This window comes from Mesoplodon mirus (genome assembly GCF_964341445.2).
Source record: "Mesoplodon mirus genome assembly, chromosome: 16".
Taxonomy (NCBI): domain Eukaryota; kingdom Metazoa; phylum Chordata; class Mammalia; order Artiodactyla; family Ziphiidae; genus Mesoplodon; species Mesoplodon mirus.
This window is the reverse complement of record NC_138992.1, coordinates 43,829,269-43,848,390: the sequence shown is the minus strand read 5'-3', so window position 1 is coordinate 43,848,390 and position 19,122 is coordinate 43,829,269. Positions and strand designations below refer to the sequence as shown.

At 39.3% G+C, this 19,122-nt stretch overlaps 1 protein-coding gene across 1 annotated transcript in view; it reads left to right on the top strand.

Annotated features, from left to right (window-relative positions):
* Window positions 1-823: 823 nt before the first annotated feature.
* The window catches only part of SLC26A7 (solute carrier family 26 member 7), a 189,035-nt gene continuing 170,736 nt past the window's right edge, over window positions 824-19,122 (top strand). Inside the window, exon 1 of the mRNA XM_082601743.1 lies at window positions 824-1,043. Coding sequence (XP_082457869.1) covers window positions 851-1,043 — 193 coding nt within the window. The 5' untranslated portion in view covers window positions 824-850. The remainder of the gene's footprint in view (window positions 1,044-19,122) is intronic.

Sequence of the window (19,122 nt, the reverse complement as noted above, 5' to 3'; positions counted from 1 at the left end):
AAAACTGAATGAACAATTCAGAGACAGGAAAGAACTGTTGCCACAAATAATTGTTCATTGTATGCATATTTTCTTAGCCCATGAAATGAAATTTCAGTTTGTTTATGAGAACTGGCTATTCTGTTCCCAGACTGGGCAGTGGCTGTCTGAATGTTTCTGTATGAATGAAAACCTCGTCTCCCAGGCAAAATAAATAAATAAATAAATAAAGACATTTAGCAATGCCTCTTACGTTTTGGAATGTTTTAGAACTGGTAGTTGTTTGATATATTGAAAATATACACTCCCCAAGAAGTAAATCTAGATTCTCTGAATACATTTCGCATGGCAAACCTCTCTGGCAATTTTATGGTTTTGCATAGCTTGTAGGGAGAGACGGGAATAGCTAAATGCTTCCTGGGTTCATTAGCATAACCCAGCCCACTTCCAACACATGCCCAGAACTACCTCATTAGCTGCTGGGATTTAAGCCAAAGCATAAGACTACAGTGAATATAAGGGGAATTACTGGCAACAGAACTCTACACCAACTTAACACTGAATTACTTTTCCAAGATGAGAAAAATATTATACTAACAGGGACCATTTCTCCATCTCATTCAAATAAGAATTCAAGGTTTTAATCTATATCTTTCATCTAGCATAATTAGCTGTACCATAATAACACATACAGCCTGGCTGCATATATTTAAGTGCTGTCTCTCTCCCTCTTTCTTTTATTGATTTATTTCCTGGATTGCTTTGACATTGTAAACCACAGACGAGTTGGAGCCTGGCATTGAAAGGAGGTGTTCTGCAACGATTTTTTTCTTGTTTAAGGAAGTTTACTTCTACAAGAGGTAATCTGAAAATGACAGGGGCAAAGAGAAAAAAGAAAAGTGTGCTCTGGAGCAAGATGCATATGCCCCATTGTGAAGACTTTAAACAGTGGTGTAGAAGGCGGCTACCTATTTTGGAATGGGCAACACATTACAATCTGAAAGAAAACTTGCTTCCAGACACTGTGTCTGGGATAATGCTGGCAGTTCAACAGGTGACACAAGGTAATGTACTGCATTTGATTTTCCTGTTTTATGCAGAATAGATATCACTTTGCTTTCTTGGAAGAGTATTGTGACCTAAGATCTACTAATGAAAATGTATTTTAATTAACTTTGGGGGAATAAACACATTGAATATCTGTATACAAATGTTTTCCTAGTTGTCTTTTTTTTTTTTGCTATTTTTGATACCTAATAAGCATCAAACCAATTTTTAATGGCATTATATATTTGCAATGTTAAAATTCATACTATATGAGTAAAGATCAATAATTTCAGTAATTGTGGGAGGATGAGTTTTTATAGTTTGACCTTGTTGATACAGCTTCCTACTTAAGCTGAATCAAGCTATAAAGTATCTCCTGGCTTGAACAAGTCATTTGTAAACCTAATTAGCAGCATACAATTACCTTTGTAGTCTTGAGAGTTGCTATAAGCAAGGAGTAGACCTTTCTGTACATAAAGGAGGCTCTTTGCCAAGATCATTCATTATTTGCAGAGAGAATCCTGTGTGTCCTTAGAGCTTACGTTTTCACATGCCGATTTAATTCTGTATCACATTACATGCTGTTTTTTTCTCTATACGAAATTTAAACTGGTGAGAAGTCTGATTTTAACTTTCCCAAAGCAGATTATAAATGATATTCTGGATTTAGATAGATGTTTCTCTTGGTGAAAGCTCTTAGGTAACTAGTGTGCATACAGTGTATGAGCATGTATGTGTTTTTTGTATGTGTATTTTCCTGAAAGATATATTCATTGCATTTTAAAAAATTAATTCAGGTAATAATTTTCTACCTGTAGCAAGAAAAGGAACTGATTTTTTCAGCCTTGAGAATTTGTAAAATATTCCTTGGCACAGACTCTGTAGGTTTATATTTTTTTGCAGTTTTACTACCTCCCTGGCTTGAACTATTATTCATACCGTTAAATTATAAGCACTTTTCTAATTGAATTATTCTGTAGCTGGAACAAACTGGTTTATGTGTTTCTGTTTTTAGTATGATTAGGAACATCTGCACTGGTGGCTTTACTTTAAGATCCATAATACTATCATACTTTCTGGGATTCCATTTCCCTGAATAGTCTTCTATTATATTTTTAATGACCATTTTGCCAAAAGCAAAGCATAGTAGTCTTTCATAAAAATGCAAAGTAAATAGCAGGTTAAGGCATTTTTTAGGGTTGTATTTATTGAATTTTAAATTCGAAATGAGACACGACCATGGACTTTGAAACTAAGGTGATGAGCTTACAAGGACATTTTCACCAGATAGTTTCAGTATATTTTATAAATTTATTTTGCTTTAATTTATTGTAAAGTGAAAGAAAAATATATTTCTAAAACTAAATATTTTTCATCTTTGTTAAATATCAGGTTAATGAGAAAATTTGGGGATACGATAAAGATACCTGTGATACATCATTAGCATTATCATTTATGTGTCTTTGGTAGTTAATTGTATGGGTTTTCTTTGGATATAAATATTGAGGGGTTTTGTTTTATGAGTCATGCATTTCACTGGTTATGAAGAAATATGTTAGCCAGCCCCCGACTGATGAGAAGCACAAAGCTTACTCAGCCCTTGTGTCTTGGAAGTTATGGATCTGGCTCTTGGTTCTCTTGGAAGGCTCCCAGTGATTGGGCAAGGAAGGCTACACTGCTAGAAAGAACTTAAAGGTTTTTGTTGGTGTATGGACAGACTAATCCTTCTAAAAGTACTTTAAAAACAATTCTCACAAACTTTCTCATGCTCACCCACTATGGGTAAATATCATAAGCTACCATTTGTTGTAAGGGGCATTGTTATAAATCCCTTATATACATTATCTTACCCTATCCCAACAAAATCCCAAACGATAACAGTCCTCCATTTTCCATATGAGAAAGTGGAGGCTTAGACAAGTAAATAATTTTCCCTGGACTTCATGCCTGATAAGTGGTAGAGTCAGGACTTGATTCCAAAGCTAACACTCGACACTTTATGCTTTATATTCTACACTGCCAAAATAACTATAGACTTTTTCATAATACCAATGTTATTAGTAATAGAAGGCATTTCTTTGGAAAGGTGCAAATATCCTTTCCTTTAAATTACCTTTGCATTTTGGTTTCACCCCTGTAGTTTTTAGGCTCAAAGGCAGAGTCACAAGGGAAATAACTACAGTAGAACATGGAGTAAGGAAGGCACTTAGATATCATTACTTGCTATTCATGTGAGTACAGTATTGGCAATCATTATCAACTCCATTTCTTTAGGAAAAATTAGAAGAAAGAAGGGGTAATTTTTGCCCTTGCATCATAATGTAAACAATAGAAACAAAGATCTGATTTTACTCTGTCAGTCTTTTAAGCAGCTTTTCAGTTATTCAACATAGTTGAATTACATGATATTGTTGAATTCAATGTTTTTTAACCTACAAATACAAAAAATTATATAATTCAATCCAGTAGTTGTTTTTAATTCTTCTTTTTCTAGAAATGCATTTAAAATTAAGGTAAAAGGAAACTAACATTTGAGCCTTTTCTATATGTCAAGTACCAAGGAGCCATTTTAAATTACTTTATTAAAGATTTCCTAGTTGTTAAATGTAGACACTTGTCAGTCATCATCATAATTGATTCCTCTGTAGTATTTTCTGTGTTGACTATAGCCTTTCTAAAACCATTTCTTCTCTTGGGTTTTAGACACTGCTCTTCTGTTTACATTCTGCTACCTCTCTGGCCTCCTCTTGTTATGAGCCTTTGAAGATTTTGCTTCCTACTCTATCTACCCATTAAACATTAGTGTCCTGGAGATTCAAATCCTGGGCCTTCTTCTCTGAAAATCAATGCCTTAGGCTATTTCATCTGCATCAGAGGCTCTAAACACCTTCACTGTACTACTGAAACTTTCTTCTCAACCCGAGATCCATGTATTCAACTATACAAACCTAGAATCTCCTAAAAACACTTCAAATGCAATGCTAGTCTTCTAAAAGAAACAAACTGAATAATACCACCATCCTAACCAGAATTATAGTAATAAATAATAATAACAGTAATTTTTAGACACAAAAGAACACTTGACATATATACAAAACTGAGGCTTACAGAGAATAAATAACTTGCTTAAAGTCACACAGTAAATGAGTTAGAAGAGATAGGATTTTAACCCAAGTGGTCTGGCTCCAGGGACTATGTTCTCACCTTGGTACCAGACTACTCTCACAGAGTCTCAAGTCATTCTCAACACTCCCCTCTCTTTTGCTACTCTACCATCTAGTGTACAATCAACCACCAGGCTCTGTTGTTTCTATTCCTTAAATATCTTTCCAAACTAGTTCCCGGCTACTGCCCTAGTTCACTGACCTACTGAAATCATCATCTTGTGGGTCTTCATTCTCTACTCTATCTCCTCCTATAGGCCATTCCATACTGTAGCTGGAATGATCATAAAAATCTAAACATTAATTCCCTGTTCAGAATTCTTCAGTGACCCTCTGTTTCCTCTAGGATAAAAGCCCGATTCTTCAGAATAATCTATTAGATCATTAACAATCTGGGCCCCTTAATGCAAAGTTCTACTCAAAGAGATCTTTCCTCTGAGAATCCCTCCCAATCTCCTGGGAAAGATGTATGTTTTCTTACCTCCTACTCTCTTTGTACTTTTTACATATCTCTATGATAGGCCTTAACAGATTGTATTGTAATCTTTTGGTACAACTCTTTAGGCACTGGTGGGTAAGCTTTGGAAAGAATGTCTTAATCTTTATATTTTTGCCGACTTGTACCTGGTGCATCGACATAGGTTTTCAGTAAATGTTTCTCCATATCATTAAATAAACAATTTAGCTCCTGAAGCCTCTGATTGTTCTATGGTAAAATGCTGCCACTCTAGGAAGGAAATTAAATTTAAATTAATTCTTATGTTTTCAAAATAAATGTAATAAAGATATCGATAGTAAAATTACATAACAATGTGAGTAATTAATTTCTTCCAATTTCCTTTACTTTCCTGAATTTATAAACTTATAGCCCACCAGACAAATCTGGTAAAAGATTTGTCTGTGTTTCCTTCATCCCAGTGTTTAATTTTTTCTCCAACCAACATTAACCCATCTGTATAGTTCATATGAAAATCTAGGTGCCTGGCTTCTCTTGAAAAAGGGAAATACATGGCCCTAAGGGGCTCATGTCCCCATGTGGTAAAAACCTGCTGGCTCCCCCTGTGGACAGGGCATGTGCTTTGTATTTTGCTACAGTTTCCACCATTCACACATCTGCTCCCACCCTTCCTCCTAGTATCCCTATTATCTGCCTATCCCTATGAGTGCCTGAATTTGTATCCCCTGCCAAGACACCTTCTAACATGTTTTGTTGAAATGCCTTGAACTCATTCTTGAATAAAACCTTTAAGAGAGAATACGTAAGACTAGGCTCTTAACTTAAATCCGCACAACTTTCAGGTCTGTGAACTTGCATTAATATATTCTAATATACTTCATTTCTTTTTTAGTTTTCGTTTTTAATTTTTTTTCTTTCTATTTTTTTTTCTTTTTTTCTTTTTCAAAGAGCAGGCGCTGGGCCCCACCACAAGCAGGTGCACCCATCCAGGGAAGGCCAGGGGTTCTGCCCACGTGCTCTGGCACTCGCCACAGTGGCCACTGCGCTTGGGAGGGGCAGCAGCTGGGGGGTCCGGTACCCAAGGCTCCCTCTCGGATCGCTAGAGAAGGCTTTCTCACCGAGGGCGCGTCGTCCCCTACCCATCATCTTCCCTTCGGGCCCATGGAGGCGCTCCACGAGCTGCCAGTCCTTGACTGGGCGGAGGAGGGGGGCGCTGCTGCAGTATGGGTAAGCGCACGGCCCACAGGAGCGTTCACGGTCAGGGCTGGGGCTCGGGCTCTTGAAGGGGGCGAGCACGCCCGAGAAGCGTGACAGCCTCCCCTCTCGCAGGCCCTGGCCCACCACGATCGCCCCGACGCCCGTCTGTGATCCCCACAAAGGGGCACACGTGGCGTTCGACCGGCCAAAGTCAGTCTCCCCAGGGCACACCACAAGAGGACGACCACGACGAGGTGGCACCTAGCTCCACCGAGGTGGCGGGGGGAACAGGCACGCCTCTCTTACCGTCTTGAACCCCCCAAAAGAGCTGCTCACAGGACACACCACCGTGGCGGGGACCAGAGGAGCGCACTGGGAAAGGGAAACGACACCACCGCTTGGCCTCAGACACCTGAGGGACGACCTGGAGCGCTCCAGGGGCACCACAGAGGGCCCGGAGAGGCACGCTCAGGCACCGACAGGGGCGCGCAGCGCGGGGCGGGACCCCCCCAGGCGGGAACCCCCCCCCACCCGCACCTCGGGGAGAACCGCTGGCGAGGCACACGCCAAGGAGACAAAGTGAGAGTGTCTGCTGCGTCAGAGGACCACAGCTACCCCGAGGCCATGAGGCAGGGGACGGGAGACTGAGGGTCAGGGCTGGAGGCCACACCCCTCCCTTCCACACACCCCTCGACGGGGCTGGGGTGGCAGGAGGCGAGGGGCAGGAACGTCTGTCCCTAGTCTGGCGTGGCTTAGGCCCGGCCAGGGAGAGCGTGAGTACTTCATTTCTTTATAATTCTATGTATTTTCTGTTACTTATGTTAAGAAAGTATTCTAGGAAGGGGTTCATAGGCTATACCAGACTGCTAAAGGAGTCCTCAAAGTAGATATTTACTCCCCGAGGTAAATAAATATGTGTATGTGTGCTCATTTCAAAGAATAAAGGAAAAGGAATTTTAGGACATTCTTTCACCATGTTCAAATATTTCTTAGAAATGATTTGTGTCTTTTAAAATATTAAAAACATTTGGGAGAACTCAATACTAACATCAGGTGAAATCCATTATAACTGGCATCTACCACAATGTTCTTTAACTGACATCTAGTAGGACCTCACTACAGAATGTAGTTTGAAGGTGAACAAACATTCTAGAGAATGTCATTGACTTAAACACGTCACTAACATGGTTGGCAAGTTAAGCAGTATGACTCTAGAGTATTTAGTTCACATTCTACCCTGAATTACCACTTGCAGGAAATATTTTCTTTTCTTTTCCAGTCTGGAAACTCAAGCACTGAGACAGGGTGGAGACCTAAAATGCATGACTTGCCATATAAGTACCTAATACACTGAGGAGGAATATGAGAATGTTTTGACTTGCATTCCAAGGGATCACCTAGAATTTTTGTTGCCAAACCATGAAAATTTTATGCTGCCATAGTGTTGCCTGATGTTCAAACCACAGTGTTCTGAGCCACAGACAAAGGGTGTATGTTTCTTATAATTATGTAGAACTTGTGGCATTACTGGCACCAAAATGTGTGGAAGCTGATCTTCATTGCACTCCTGAGGGCAGCTTAGTGACACATGGAATGATAAGTGGAAATTCCTGAAGCATACTGCACTTTGAAAATTAAAGGCTTATCTGAGAATTTTTCCCTGCAAGGTCTCAGCCCTGAGGGTTAAGAATCCTAGCCTTAGCTACATATCTCTAACCTAACCCCCTTAATCACTATAAACATGTAGATTATAATGTAGAGAGATTATAATGATTTATTATATCTAGTAACTTTTCTCCAGGAAAAATGGCAGCCAAGTATTGCTAAATAAATCTAAATTATACTTTCCCTGACCTCCATAAACATGTACACAGGAGCTAGGCACACTCTGCTGGCTTTTCACTTCTCCATTTCCCCTCATCCCATGACACATGCTCTTACCCATAGCTCTAGGCTTCATTCAGCACTTCTGCTTTCCTTTTTTTCTTAAATGTAAATTAGTGGTGATTTATATATTAAAAGGCTATTTATATATTTCTTCACTTAGAATAATACTCCCTATAATATTTAGACCTGTTCACATGGAAGAACCATGACCTTCCATTTTAGACTGTTGAAAACTTGGGAAGGTTTGCAACAAACAGATATGTAGCGGTTGTGAAGATAAGGTGTGTGACCTATATAGTAATAGACTTCTCTTTTTGCCAGCTAGGATCCATCCTTGCTTCTTTTAGTAATTATGCTTTGGATTTGTTTTGAGGAACAGCCCCTCTTCCATTTTTGGTATACATGGTTCAGGTGAGATTCTAATTTTGGCTCTAGGATGATCAGTAAAATAAGTATCCCTCAACCAGGATTCTCAAGTTTGGGGCCCACTGGAACCACCTTGGGGCCTAAAAGAACATTGGTACCTGGGCCGTGTGACAAACAATTAAATCAGCTTTCCTGGGAGTAGTTTCCAGACATGGAGGCATTGTGTTTCTTCTTTTTTAAATTGTCCCATATTCTAATGTGCATCAGTGTTGAGAGCTGCATCCAGACAATTGTTGGTCCAGATGAAGACTTGTGGCTCAAATCTTGATAATTAGCACAATTCCATACACCTGGCCAGTGATTAGTTCAATGGTGATCATTTCCCCCCTAGGCACAAGGGGGTTTACAACACAACAAACCAGTCATTTCTTATTTTAAAATGGTGATGGCAATACAAATGACCTGAAAGGTCCAATCACTCTGGATCCTAGGACATGTGTGGAACCTTTCAGGAAGAAAGGAAAAGACATCTTCCTTGGTGCTGAGACTACTCACAGTAAGGATGATGTGCCTCTACAACTTCCCTGGGCCTCCAAAGCCTGAAAATGAAGCCAACCCAGCAAAGGGCATAGCAGAGAGAAACTGAGTACTGATGATAGCTAGTACACTTCTGACTTTTCACTTGCATGTGCAAACACTTTTTTGGTTGTTGTTAATTAGGTTTAAGTTGGGTTACTTCTAATCACCTTAACTACACATTTGAGGGTTATTACAATTTAAATGTGTTACACAAATAGTCTCTAATTTTATAAAACCCAGCAAGATAGATATTTCATACTTTACAGTCCTTTTCATGAGAAGAGGAGTTTGAGGTTGAGAACCTTGGGTGACTTGCCCTCAATTCTAGTACTGCTAAGAGGGGTTGAAATGTAAATCTGCTGGGCTCCATCTTTCATCCCTCACTGCTTTCTGTTCTCCAGTTTGCTTTGTGTATAACAGACATAACCTGAGTGGGACTGGGAATGAACTGAGCAGCACAATGCACAACAGCCCCTCAGGCTGCCCCATCACATGATGACATGTCACCTTCCTTGATAAAATAAAACCCAGAGATTCTGGTTGAGAGGGGAAGAGGGCTGTGCCAATGGGAAGAAGTACCTTTACCAGAGCTCCTGTTCTTTCCCTTGAGGGCCTGTCATACCCCCTGCTACACTAGCTTAGGGTGTGGGAGGAAGGAGAGATGTGCTTTAATACTGGCCTGAGCATCAACGGACAATAGCTTTTACCATGTGGCAGAGGTGACACAGGGTAAAATGTCTGTATGAGAGTTTACTAAAAGCTAGGGAGAAATAAAAGGGGAAAATAGTCCTTATCCTCTATTCTTTATTATACTGAAAGTCACCCTCATCTATTCAGTTGTCTGTGCCAGAAGTCTAGTGGGGATCTTTACTGCCTTTTCCCCCTTCAGCCATATTCAGTTATTCAAGTTTTATAAATTCTTTCCTTTTAATGTCTCTCTAATGTATCTGAATGCCCATTGTCCTTGTGGCAACCTCCCTGGTAATAGTAGATATTACATTTGTTAAATGGTTAAAATGTGCCACAAACTGTGCTAAACATTCACTGCACGCTATATCATTGAATATTCATAATAAACCAAGAGTTTGATATTATTTATATTTTACAGATGAAGGAAGGCTGATTAGTTTGCTTGTATTGCAAGGTAATACAGTTTCTATAAAGCATAGGAAGTGTTTAAATGTGTGTCTTTCTAACTCTTGAGTCCATGCTCCTATCTTAATAAAAAGTCACCATTATTCATTTCTTGCCAGTTAGAATGTCTTCTCATTTATAATTTTGTCCCTCTTTTATCTATTTTCAAACTACACAAAAAAATTGAGTGATACAGTGGGTATCTTTGTCTTAAATTTCTTCAGCTGTGCCATTGCAAATGGCTTTTTAATTTGCTATTTTACTCTTCATAGCATCCTTGCTTCACACCATCTCACTGGCCTCTCTCTCTTTCCCTTACTGTTTTCCTTCTCATCCCTTCCATCTTGGCTCCCTGGAACTCCAAATACTTTCCTGGAACTGAAACCGCAGGTGCATTTTTATTGGCTTGTATAATGTTGGGAGACAACATATAAATATTAGAAGACTTCATTTTAAAACTGAGAGTTTTTTCCTCATTTAAATCTAATCATCTAACAGCAAAGGGCTAATATTCCTGAACGGAGACAATAGGCTGAAGTTGACCGGTGCCTGCACCCTTTACGTAGGCATGGACTTTGCAATTTGTCATATTCCCCAACAATCTCTATCCTTTTACATTAATACCGCTTCACTCCTGTTATTCATCCTCTTCAGATCTAGACTAGGATGTTCTCAAACTCAACTCAAAGACACTTTGATTGTCCAAACCTATCAAAGCCTTCAGAAAAACAAGTTGTTTTATATAAAAAGCAAACTATAAATATCCAGCTTTTCTCTCTTTACACAGGCATGAACTTCTGAAAATGTTTTTTCAAGGCCCTTCAATATCTGGATCTCATGTACATCTCTCCTTACATTCATCCTATGTTCTGGTTACACTGAACTGCTTTTAGTGTTCTAAAGGATCAAGCTTGTTTTGCCTCAGGACATTTGCACATACTGCTTCCTCTTAAATGGATAATCTTTCTCCCCTGGCCTCCTTCACCTGATTATATCTTAACACATTTCAGGCTGGGTTTAGCTCTGTAGTTCTGAACCTTGGCTGTATATTATAATCTCTTTCAGCACTTAAAAGAATATACCCATGCCCAAGCAAGCCCTATGCCAATTAAATCAAAATCTCTGAGGAATTTAGGGCAAATCATTTAATGTTCTGCACCTCAGCTTCCTCAACTAATGATAAAAAATAAAGTAAAATGAGCAGCTAGGGTTGAGAACTATGGGCTTTCAGAAGATGCTTGATAGATACCTATATTTTGTTTTCCCAGAGTACCCTCTCTTATCCACTTAACTTTGTCACATTTGTTTTTGACTTATATTTGATTTTTCTTCTAAGCTATAAGTTCCTTGGTGGCAGGGACTGTTTACCATCTAGGATGACCAATCATCCTGGTTTTAGCAATGAATGTCCTGAGTCCTAGAAAACACTTTTATCTCTTATCAATGCATTTGGCACATAGTAGGTGCTCAAATGTTTCTTGATAGTAAAAAATCATAATTGAGATGATGGGGTAAAGCTTTCCTGTGGCTAATCTCCCCATGGAAACTTTTAATCTCTTAATGTTTCTAATATTTAAGCTTGTAGGTCTGCTGATCATGAAGCTTTTTGATCATGGTAATTATTTTCACTCTTGTGAGATCTCACTTGTGCAATAAGCTACAGTATGAAAACATGATGGATTTTGCCTTAACCCCTCTAGTGACTAGAACCAATGATCTTTGATTAACAATACTTGTCTGTGAACAAAGAGAATGTACTTCTATAGGAATTTTGTTTCATACAGTTGTGTTTCTTGGATATACGTAAATTTACCCTGAGAGATCCAGTTGTAATATCACTTAACCTTGAGCCCACTGATGCTGTGAACCAGACAGCTGATTATATTGTGGTTTGTTAATAACAGTGCTAAGACCACCATAAACCAGTTGCCAGAGGGAAATAACTTTTATCATTATCCACACAGTTTGTGTTTGATTTCTTATATATAATTCTTGGAAGTGCCTACTACCACTTAATTATTTTGTTTTCAAGAATACTAATCTGTCTTCCTAGGGTTCTTTATTCATTTCTATTTTAAAAAATACTTGAAAAAATAGTCCTTTGCTATGTTCTTGGAAAGAGAGAAGAAAAAGACAACAATCCAGCCCACAAGGGCCTTATTATTTTTTCCTTCCTCAGAAATTTGTACAAAAGTATATGAGAATATGATCTTGTTATTTCAACCTTGAAGATATTCTGGTGTGGGTACATAAGGGTGGGAAGATTTTCTTAATGAAAGTTTGTAGAGTATTGGTTTCAGCCACTTTCTGAGTAGATTGTATAACCTAGGGAGCTGCCAAAGATTTCTGTGTTTTTATTAAGAAAAGTGAAGCGTAGTACAATCCTATCTATATAACGACATGAAATGAATATTTGGTTGTAAAAACTGGATCAACATAGAGAACAAAGTGACAGTCTTACAAAATTGGCAAGATTTGCTTACCTAAAGGTACATGGTATTGTATGAAATGGAATTTTAAGAAATCAAGTCCTGCCAAGCACTCTTTCTCTGGAGAGGATCTCAAGGGAACTATATACACAGGTAACATTTAGGAAATGTATCCTACTTTATTAGCTGAATTAATGTTTTAAACCATAGATCTAGCAAACCTGGAGTGGAGCAAAACAATTTAGGCTGGAGGTTGAAGAGCTATTTCCTTTTTTCTTGTAAAGATAAGAGTTGGATGTGCTTGTAGAAAGAAAAGAGATGTATCAGAGCTGACCTTGAGGCAGGCCCTGGTCTTTTTTATCATATCAGTAGCATGGATGAAGAAATAGTACAAGTGCAAAAACATACAAATGTGGACATAGCCTTTCCCATCAAGAAATCTGTCTTCCTCGGTGTTCTATTTTCACCCCTCCTATTAGCAGTCCTCCTCTTGGGTGGGGGAAGTGGAAGGTGGTGGAGAGGAGTCTGAGGACATCTGCTCTACTACTTGAGCTGAGGTTGTGGCACTGTAACTAGAGAGAGGTGGATGGAATCAAGATATCTGAGAAGGTTGAATTGAGGTCAGGTCCAGGGAGGTTAGCTAAGGCATACAAACTCAGCCTGTGAGTGTAAAGTTTAGCACCTGGGTGTCAACAAGTGGGACCAAAACACAAAAGGTAAAACTGAAAAGTAAAGTGTCAGAAGCTCAGGCAAAGTATAAGAGCAACTCAGGATTAGTACCTGGGTCCAAGATTCTAGGTAAAAAGTTTTCAATTACAGTCTAGGGACCCAGAAGCATGGATAGATCTCATAGTCTTTTCTAATTTTCTATCCAGGACATGAGCAGGCCTCAAATTTTGGTAGGTGGGCCTGAGCCCATAGGAGGTAGTGAGAAGATGCACCAAGCTGGCAAAGAGAAATAGGGAAGAAAACATTAGCCAGCAGTTAATGTAAAGAGTGGAGGAAAGTTCTTATCCTCTGCTGATCCTGGGCCTAGTGTGTGGTTTAGAGGAGTGCTATATAAACTTGGTCCTCAAAGGACAAAAATCAAAAACAAAAACAAAAAAACCCAATAAAATATGCCATGGTAAAGTTCCTGTTCAACTTTACTTAAATTATTCAAGGGGAAAGACAGTCAGGACCTGTGAGAAGCCTTGAAGCTCCCAGTCATGCTCTATGTGGTCAGCATCTCCTAAAAAATCTAGCATACAGCACCCTTGAGTTGGTACTAGGTTCTGCAATGCACTGCTTATTAACCTCATTTCCTGACCTCTTTATAATCTTCTTGACCACTTAACCTCGCTTATGCCTTCATCCACCTGATAATCAGGACATTTCTTTGCTTTGATCCTTTGTTTTTCTTCTCATACTCTTCATAGCTTTGGGTAAATGTATCATTTTATTCCTAGGCCTCTTTCTTTGTTTATTGGAGCCCCATGAAAGAGATACCAGTACTTTGTTTGATGCACACTAGTTTACTAACAAATGGAATTAATTCTTATTAGCTTCCTTAGCAACAGATCTCACAATATAATTGGAGACCTGGATACAAGAGCAGGTGATTATAATAATTTTGGTAGGTTGTACAAATGAAGACTGTATAAGGTACAGCAATAGCACTAATAACATTATCAACTCTTCCTAGAGTGGGGATGAGATTGGTAGTCAGGGAAAGTTTCAAGAGGAAATTATACTTTAACTGAATCTTGAAGGCTAATACAAGTTTCCCAGGTAGCCCATGGATAAAGGGCACTATAGAAAGAAGAAAAATATGCAGTGTTAAGAAGAATAAAAGAACATAGCTTGTTTAAATACTTGTCAATAATCTAACTTGGTGTGAGTTGTAGCTGGAGAGGTTAGCAGAGTCCATATCATAAAAGTCTTCTTGAGTAACATGGAAAAAGTGTTTGGGTTTATTTTCCAGGGTAATGGAGCACATTGATGGATCTTGAAGGATATCAAGGAGTGACAAAACTTTGTGTTATAGAATAATCACTCTGGCAGCAGCTTACATTACATACTTGACAGAGGCAAGAAACTAGTTAGGAAAGACTAATTAGGAGAAATCCTGTTAAGGAAAGAAAAAAATGGTGGTATGAACAGAGAAAGGCAGCATTAAGAGCAGTAGGAGAGACAGAATCCACCAGTATTAAATGGAATAGATAAGGTGATCAATGTGCTCTGCAATGTGAGGGTGAAAAAGAGAAGATGACATTTTTGATAACTTCTAGGTTTCTGAATTGGGTGACAATTTGGGTGACAATGCCATTTTCTGAGACAGGGCATAAGTAAACAAGGAACTACCAGCATTTCTGTCTGTTTGTTTTGTTTTTAATGCATATTGTTTTGTTGTTATAGCAGAATTTGTTGTGGGAGGGATCAAAATAAATAATTAATAAATAATTTTCATTTTGGATTTGCTATGTGAGTGCCTGTGGTATCTCTTGTAATTGATTTCTAATCTCATAGTGTTTTGGTCAGAAAAGATGCTTGATATGATTTCAATTTTCTAAAATTTACCAAGGCTTGATTTGTGACCCAAGATGTGATCTATCCTGGAGAATGTTCCATGTGCACTTGAGAAAAAAGTACACAAGGAAACCTTGTGTTTCCTTATTTATTTTCTGTTTGGATGATCTGTCCATTGGTGTAAGCAGGGTGTTAAAGTCCCTCACTATTATTGTTACTGTCAATTTCTTCTTTTATGGCTGTTAGCATTTGCCTTATATATTGAGGTGCTCCTATGTTGGAAGCATAGGTATTTACAATTGCTATATCTTCTTGGATTGATCCTTTGATCATTATGTAGTGTCCTTCCTTGTCTCTTGTAATAGTCTTTATTTTAAAGTCTATCTTGTCTGAGTATTGCTACTCCAACTTTCTTCTGATTCCCATTTTCATGGAATATATTTTTCCATCCCATCCATTTCCAGTCTGTATGTGTCCCTAGGTCTGAAATAGGTCTCTTGTAGACAGCATATATATGGGTCTTGTTTTTGTATCCATTCAGCAGTCTGTTTTTTTTGGTTGGAACATTTAATCTATTCACATTTAAGGTAATTATTGATATGTATATTCCTGTTACCATTTTCATAATTGTTTTGGGTTTATTCTTGTAGGTCTTTTTCTTTTCTTGTGTTTCCCACCTAGAGAAGTTCCTTTAGCGTTTGTTGTAATGCTGGTTTGGTGGTGCTGAATTCCCTTAACTTTTGCTTGTCTGTAAAGATTTTGATTTCTCTGTCGATTCTGAATGAGATCCTTGCTGGGGAGAGTAATCTTGGTTGTAGGTTTATCCCTTTCATCACTTTAAATATGTCCTGCCATTCCCTTCTGGCCTGCAAAGTTTCTGCTGAAAGATCACCTGATAACTTTTTGGGGATCCCCTTGTAGGTTATTTGTTGCTTTTCCCTTGCTGCTTTTAATATTTTTCTTTGTATTTAATTTTTGTTAGCTTGATTAATATGTGTCTTGGCATGTTTCTCCTTGGATTTATCCTGTGTGGAACTCTCTGCACTTCCTGCACTTGATTGACTATTTCCTTTCCCATATTAGGGAAGTTTTCAACTCTAATCTCTTGAAATATTTTCTCAGTCCCTTTCTTTTTCTCTTCTTCTTTTGGAACTCCTATAAACCTAATGTTGGTGCATTTGATGTTGTCCCAGATTCTCTGAGACTGTCCTCAATTCTTTTCATTCTTTTTTCTTTATTCTGTTTAACTCCACCATTCTATCTTTCAGCTCACTTATTCATTCTTCTGCCTCAGTTATTCTGCTGTTGATTCATTCTTGGGTATTTTTCATTTCAATTATTGTGTTGTTCATCACTGATAGATTTTTAGTTCTTCTAGGTCCTTGTTAAACGTTTATTGTATTTTCTCCATTCTATTTCCTAGATCTTGGAACATCTTTATTATCATTAGCTGAATTCTTTTTCAGATACCTTGCCTATTTCCTCTTCATTTATTTGTTCTTGTGGGATTTTACCTTGCTCCTTTGTCTGCAGTGTATTTCTCTGTCATTTCATTTTGTCTAACCAATTGTGTTTATTGTCTTCTATCTGCAGGCTGTAGGGTCATAGTTCCTCTTGTTTCTGTGGACTGACCACTGTTGATTGAGTTTGGTCCAGGGGCTTGTATAGGCTTCCTGGCGGGAGGGCCTGGTGCCTGCACTCTGTTGGATGGAGTTGAGTATTTTCCTTCTGATGGGCAGGATTATGTCAGGTGGTGTGTTTTGGGGTGTCTGAGAGCTTAGTACAACTTTAGGCAACTTGTCTACTGATGGGTGGGGCTGTGTTCCTGTCTTGCTGATTGTTTGGTGTGAGGTGTTTAGCACTGGACCCTGCAGGCAGTTGTGTGGGGTCAGGTCTTCGTGTGGATGTGGATACCTTCAGGAATGTGCACACTGATTAATATTCTCTGGGCCCAGGAATTCTCTGGTGTTCCAACATCCTGGATTCTATGTTCCCACCCAGGAGGCCCAGGCCTGACCCCTGGTTGGGGAACCAAGAGCCTGCAAGCTGCACAGTGTGGCCTGACAAAAAATAGAGAAAAGGAAAAAAGAAAAACAAAAAACCCAAACAATAACAACAAAACAAAACAAAAACAGACAAACAAAGCTCAGGGCAAATAACAAGAACAGCAGCAAACAAACAGTAGCATCGACAACACAACACACACGCACACACACACACACACACACACACAGAAAAGAAAAAAAAAACAAGGGAACAGACAACAAAACAAGAGAATTCTGATATAAGAACAGTCAATAAGGATTATACTAATGGAAACAAAGAATGAAAAATAAAACAGAAACAAGGGCAAGCAAACAACATCAACAACAACAAAACAAATAAAACGTAGAATATACACTTTAAAGCAATTTTAAAAAAGGGGGAAAATATATAAAATGAAGAGCAAAAACAAGACAAAAGCCACAGAGCAACAAAAAAATTAAAGGAAAAATATAAAAATAAAAACATTATATATATTAAGAAAATAACATAAGATAAATTTTTTTAAAAAGTAGAAAATAAACAATAAAGGGTAAAAAATAATAAAAGCAGCAACACCAACAAGTGAACAAAATGAAACAAACCAACAAAGAAATATTAGTACTAAGAATATTTTCCTGGATCCACATCCCCAGGAGGACTTCCAATACCTCTATGTAGGTCTGGACCTACTGTGGACACTGTGGGGCCAGCTCAGACTGATCTGGCCCAAATTCCAGTGCTGCAAAGGCTAGACTTGTCTCAGATTTTGAAACATTTGTCTATTCAGGTATTTCACAAATGCAGGATTTACCCAGACTATCTTGGGGATTTAATTCACAGCTTGTGCTGCTGCCTAGAAAGATTTGTGTTTCTCTTCCTTGGTTTCACCCCCCTTAGTCTCAGTTTTTGTTTTAATCCCACCTCTGTGTGTGTGCCACCCTAAGGCATCTGATCCTTGCCCAGGTGAGTGGGAGCAAAAGCAGTGGCTGCTTGGAGCACACTTGGGTACTCCCAGTAGATGCAGTGGCAGGAGCTGGTGTATGAGAACATTGTCAGCCCCGCCCCTTTCACGCCTCTCAACAATGGCACCTCACCTTCCCGGCAGACCTTGCTTCCTCTAGGGGCATTCCTGGCTGCACATCCCCTACTCCTGTACCTTCCATGTATCCATGTAGCCAACTGCGTTTGTCTCCCTGGGTCCGTTCTTCCAACCCCACGCTAAAGCCCTCTGACCCTGCCAGCTTTGGTGGACTCTCATCCCAGGCAAGGGTGCCCAGGGCTGACTCCCAAGGAGATTTTCGGGTGAGCAGTGCTCAGGGCCCCAGAGCTTATGCAGGCAGAGGCGACCCTGCCCAGAGGGACGGGCAGGCCCACTCAGGTAGGACCCCCTCCCAATGCCCGCAGAGGCTGAAGAAGCCGGCGGGTAGGGAAGAGGGTTATAATGGCGGCTCCGCCCCTTGCACACCATTTGACAATGATGCCTTGCTATGGTGTGCCATGTTTTTTCCACAGACTTTCCTGGTTGTGGCGCCCCTTGCTCCTGTCCCTTTGGGCTGTCTTTTCACAGCCAAGAACTGTCCTCTCCCTGGGTTTGCACTCCAAACCCCTCTTTCCAGCACCCAGTTCCCCTTTGCAACAGGCAACTCACGATTTAGGCTGGAATGCACAGAGCTGCAGTATAGATCATGCATGCAGTTCTTACCTTGTCTTGCCTTCCACAGACCATCTGCTGCATTCTCCTTTGATCCCCCGAAGTTCCTCTTTTGTCCCAGCTGATTTCCCCTCCATGAGGGAATCTTCTTTAATGTGGGGATCTCTGTTCACCTTCAGCTTCCCACCAGGGTTGCTCATCTCTTTTTTTGATTCCTCTTTTCTTTTTTCTTCTTTCTTTCATTCTTTTAGGCGTCTGAAGTCTACCGCTACTGTTCATCAGGAGCTCTGTGGGAATTGTTCCATTCGTAAATGTGTTTTTGATGAACTTGTGAGAAGCGACAAATTCTGTGTCCTTCTGTTCTGCCAACTTGACTCCTCCCCCACCTGTGGGATCACTAGTTGATGTATGTCTGGATCTGGAGTTTAGAAGGCATATTATTAAGATATATTTATTAAGATCCTATGACTAATGTCATGGGAATGGATGGGATAATCATGATTAATGTGTACAATAAAAAGAGGAATCAGAATGGAATAAGCCCTGAGAGACACTGATATTTAAGTGGCTGAGGAGCTGGCAAAGAGGAATGAGAAGACATGGTCCATGAACATCATGGTGCTCTGTAAGCCAATGGATAAGATCTTTAAGAAAGGTATGGTTGACAGTGTAAAATGTATATATGAAAAATAGTGTTTC